Raw genomic sequence first — 3,737 nt, forward strand, 5'->3', positions numbered from 1 at the left:
CACGCTTCGTGCGTCACACTTACTTGATCCCGACTTGTTTGTTGATGAAGTCTGCAGAGAGTGTCTCTGTCCTGTAAGCCAGCTCCTACCAACAAATGTGGACAGTCAGCAAATGACCAAACATTTGGCTTAGTTTTGTATGAGATAACATTGCTCTTTCAAGTGACTAGATTTGTTCTTTCTGAAAATCTGAAATTAATTTTATTGGGATTGGACTGTCAAAAAGAAGGTTAAAGGAGGAGAGGTTGAAAGGAGGAGTGCTTGGTGATGTCAACCATAAAAGAGATAAACGTTTTTGCATTTCATTAGGTTATGAATTTGTGTGTATTTGTAAATGAATTATTGTTGATTTTTTAAACTTCGTTGTGATAACATTTAGAGCAAAAACTGAAGTTGAATACATACAGGATACACACATGATCTTCCATCTGGACAAACAACCTCTGCTTCCTCCACCCTGAATATAAAAGAGAAAATGGACATCGGTTTAGTTCACTTAATACATTAGTAAACACTGGAAATACACAAATAACACAATCTATGGGGACAATATCTTATTATGAATGCTTCTAATTAATGCATATACAGAAGTAAACAATAACTTCTATATTAATTCAAGTGTTGACACTAAATATGTGTGTGTGTGTAGTACTCACGTGAACGGCTCCTCACAGTACTCACTAAACATGGTCACTACCATATCCAGCACAATCTTTGCCTGCAAACACACACAAACCATCATCACCACCATCAACATGTATTCAATCCGGTCTGAAAACATGATCAGAACTTGCTTACCTTTGTGAGGTCCATAGCTGTGCACTCAATAAAAATGTTCTTTGTGTTTAATGAAATCTTGCTGTGGTCTCCTGAGATACAGAACGAGGAAAATAATTCAACATCATAAATCAAACCTAAAATGTGTGTTTATCATGTCTGCTTTCATCGATCTGTGTATCGGACTCGCCGTTGATAATGGGAGGCATTGATAGGACGATTCCGTTGCTGTCGTATATGATGGGATACAGAGGCTCATTCTCTATGATGTGCAGGTAGTGTCTCAAATGACTGTCGGTCTGAAATAAATTCAAGATGTTCAATTTAGCGGCTGACAAATACGTATTAAACAGCCGACAGCAGCCAATCAGAGCTCACCTTATAGAAACTCATGAGGTCAGTGGCGGTGTACTCTTTGCTCTGATTGAGCGGTTTGAAGCGGATCTCTCCGGGCGGTTTGGCCGTGTAGGTGAATGGACCGGAGATGGTGTCCAAATCATGTGTTCCTATGGCAACAAGAGTTCTCTTCCTTAAAAAGGAGAAGAGGCGTGGTGATGAGTCATCGAGCTGGAGAATAATCTAACACAAATAGAAGAAAGATTTCAACAGAATTGAGCGTGAGCAAGTATTCCCACACCTGCAGATGTTCTGGTGAAGTTTCTCCTGCAGCTCTATGAAGCTCTCGTATCGCTCCTGATTGAACGTGATGTTGCGCAGCACGGCTGCTACGGCGTGTGGCCTCACAGACGCCGTCTACACAGACACGTGAGGAACACGTGACATAAGAATCAGCAGTACTTCAATCCAGCTGAAGGGTTTTTTTCTGATAGTATCAGATTATTTAATACACTTCTATATGGAAATATAAATCATTCACCTCCTCAGTTATGACCAGACGCTGAGGCTCTCCCCCATTGGCTGGACTCACCCGCTTGTACCGGGGAGCTTCAATCCTATAAATACACACACAATCATCTTGTTTACCTGTACGGTCACACATTTTATTCAAAACGTCTTAAATTGAGATGCAAAATCACATTAATGACTTGATTACAAGCACTTGGTCGTACTTCTCTTTGAAGACTTGCAGACCCCTGACCAGACCCTCCATACACAGCAGATCATAACGGTTGGCTGGCACATCGATCTTATACAGAACAACATCAGACGCGCCCTCCGCCTTCTGATCGCCCTGTTCTCGGCTTATGATATCCTTCTCTGAAGTCTAGACATTAAAATCAGGACACAGTATAGACAAATGCACATGACAACAAAAACAGGTCAATGTTAATGGATACATACATTTGTACAAATGTAAATAGTTGTCTATTAAATAAATACGATTTACATGAATAAGTAACTTTTTTATAGCTCAATAACTGTTAAAAAATATTAAAAAATGTATTGTATGTATCCACCCTGTTAAGTACATTAACAATGTGTTCGGTTTTTTTTTGTAAAGTATTGTCACTTCCCCTTATGTGTTTAGTTATAAACCTCATTTTACACTTCAGCCTATAAAATTCGACTTACGATCTCGTCCAGCTCGAGTCCAAACTCGAAACATAGTTCATCAAACTCTTCATCAGCTAAAAAAATAATAATTTTGTTAGAGCAGTGTTTGTGGCGCGTTGTGATTACGTCATCAACGTGCTTTCAGTAAGACAGCGGTTTTCAAATGAATGACGAATAATATTTACTTCATTTTCAAACATAGAACGTAACGCATTCAAGCAAAAGCTGACAGGAGAGCCATACAATTTAAATACTACACAAAATCTTTAACTGAAGTCATTTAAATCTCGTAATAATCTGAATCTGATGCAATCGCTGCGACACACTGGATCAAATACACACACATAATGTTCATTTATTTTGTGTCACAAATCACAATACTGACTCGTTAAGCGATGTTACGACGATCAAGAGCGAAACAAACGAGTTATTAGGCATTTATTATGATAAAACACGTACTGTATGTTTTCCCCAGGGCTTCAAAGAGCAAATCTCTCTTCACGCTGACAGTCGGCATGGTCGCAGCTGATCACCCCGGTTCCGATCAGTCCCGAAGAGCCGAGCGCCGCACGAATATTTCAAAATAAGAGACCTGTCAGAGAGAAAAAAGAAAAATAGACCTTTTACAAAATAAAAGAATACAGCATTAAATAATGTTAACAGTTAAAATGTTTTAAATTAAAAATGCTTTAGTAACTGCTGAAATTAACATGAACATTAATAAATGCTGTAGAAGTATAGTTCGTGTTAGCGAATGCATTTGAATGTTAACAAATGCAACCTTTTTGTAAAGTGTTATCAAACTATCTTTTGCCAAATAAAATCGTTTTATTAAACTTTAGGCTGTTTACCATTGTTTACAATGTTTGTGTGTTTTATTGTCAGATCAGTCGCTTTGGAGCATTTCTCAAAAAAATGGACCAGATTAAGGGCAAAATCCTGTAACTATCGCTGAATCCTAGTTCATCTCTCAGAAATAAATATTTCAATGACTATGTGAATTCCATCAGAGTGACCAGTTCCGGTTTAAATGTTCACAAAGAAGACAAAACCCCTATCAGTATTATGGCTGTGGATTTTGTGATGCATAAGGCTGCACATGTAGGCTATGTATGATAAACAGTGCTGGGCAAGTTACTCTGAAAACGTAATTAATTACTAGTAGTTACTAATTACATATTCAATAGTGTAATTAGATTACTGTAGAAATTACTTTCTCCAAAAAGTATTTAATTACTTATTACTAACTACTTTCTTTATCCTACCTTGATTATTTAAATGATTCAGACATGAAACGGCTCTTTTAAATCATTCAAATAAATAATATAAAACTACATAAAGTAGTATAATTAACTGACCAAAGTATTACAAATGTGAGAATTATACATTAAAGCACAGATTTTGAATTTTGATGTCAATTCCACTAATGCACACACATATATTAC

The 3,737-nt window shown here is 37.1% G+C and overlaps 1 protein-coding gene across 1 annotated transcript; it reads right to left on the reverse strand.

Annotated features, from left to right (window-relative positions):
• Positions 1-19: 19 nt before the first annotated feature.
• farsb (phenylalanyl-tRNA synthetase subunit beta) lies at positions 20-2,863 on the reverse strand. The gene is made up of 11 exons (XM_057350566.1): positions 2,752-2,863; positions 2,311-2,366; positions 1,848-2,002; positions 1,655-1,730; positions 1,415-1,530; positions 1,156-1,306; positions 968-1,076; positions 799-869; positions 657-718; positions 406-457; positions 20-85 (listed from the first exon to the last, which is right to left on the reverse strand). Exons 1-11 carry the CDS (start codon positions 2,807-2,809, stop codon positions 20-22), a joined length of 972 nt encoding a protein of 323 aa, XP_057206549.1. The 5' UTR covers positions 2,810-2,863.
• Positions 2,864-3,737: the final 874 nt, after the last annotated feature.

The sequence above is a fragment of the Triplophysa rosa genome, linkage group LG14 (genome assembly GCF_024868665.1).
Source record: "Triplophysa rosa linkage group LG14, Trosa_1v2, whole genome shotgun sequence".
NCBI lineage: Eukaryota > Metazoa > Chordata > Actinopteri > Cypriniformes > Nemacheilidae > Triplophysa > Triplophysa rosa.

Excerpts from the sequence above, each read along its gene's own strand:
- farsb (XM_057350566.1), bottom strand. The coding sequence starts at position 2,809 with ATGCCGACTGTCAGCGTGAAGAGAGATTTGCTCTTTGAAGCCCTGGGG. Across the intron at positions 2,367-2,751 it reads AGCCCTGGGGAAAACATACA|CTGATGAAGAGTTTGATGAA; the intron begins GTACGTGTTTTA and ends TTATTTTTTTAG. Across the intron at positions 86-405 it reads GAAGATCATGTGTGTATCCT|GAGCTGGCTTACAGGACAGA; the intron begins GTATGTATTCAA and ends ATTTGTTGGTAG.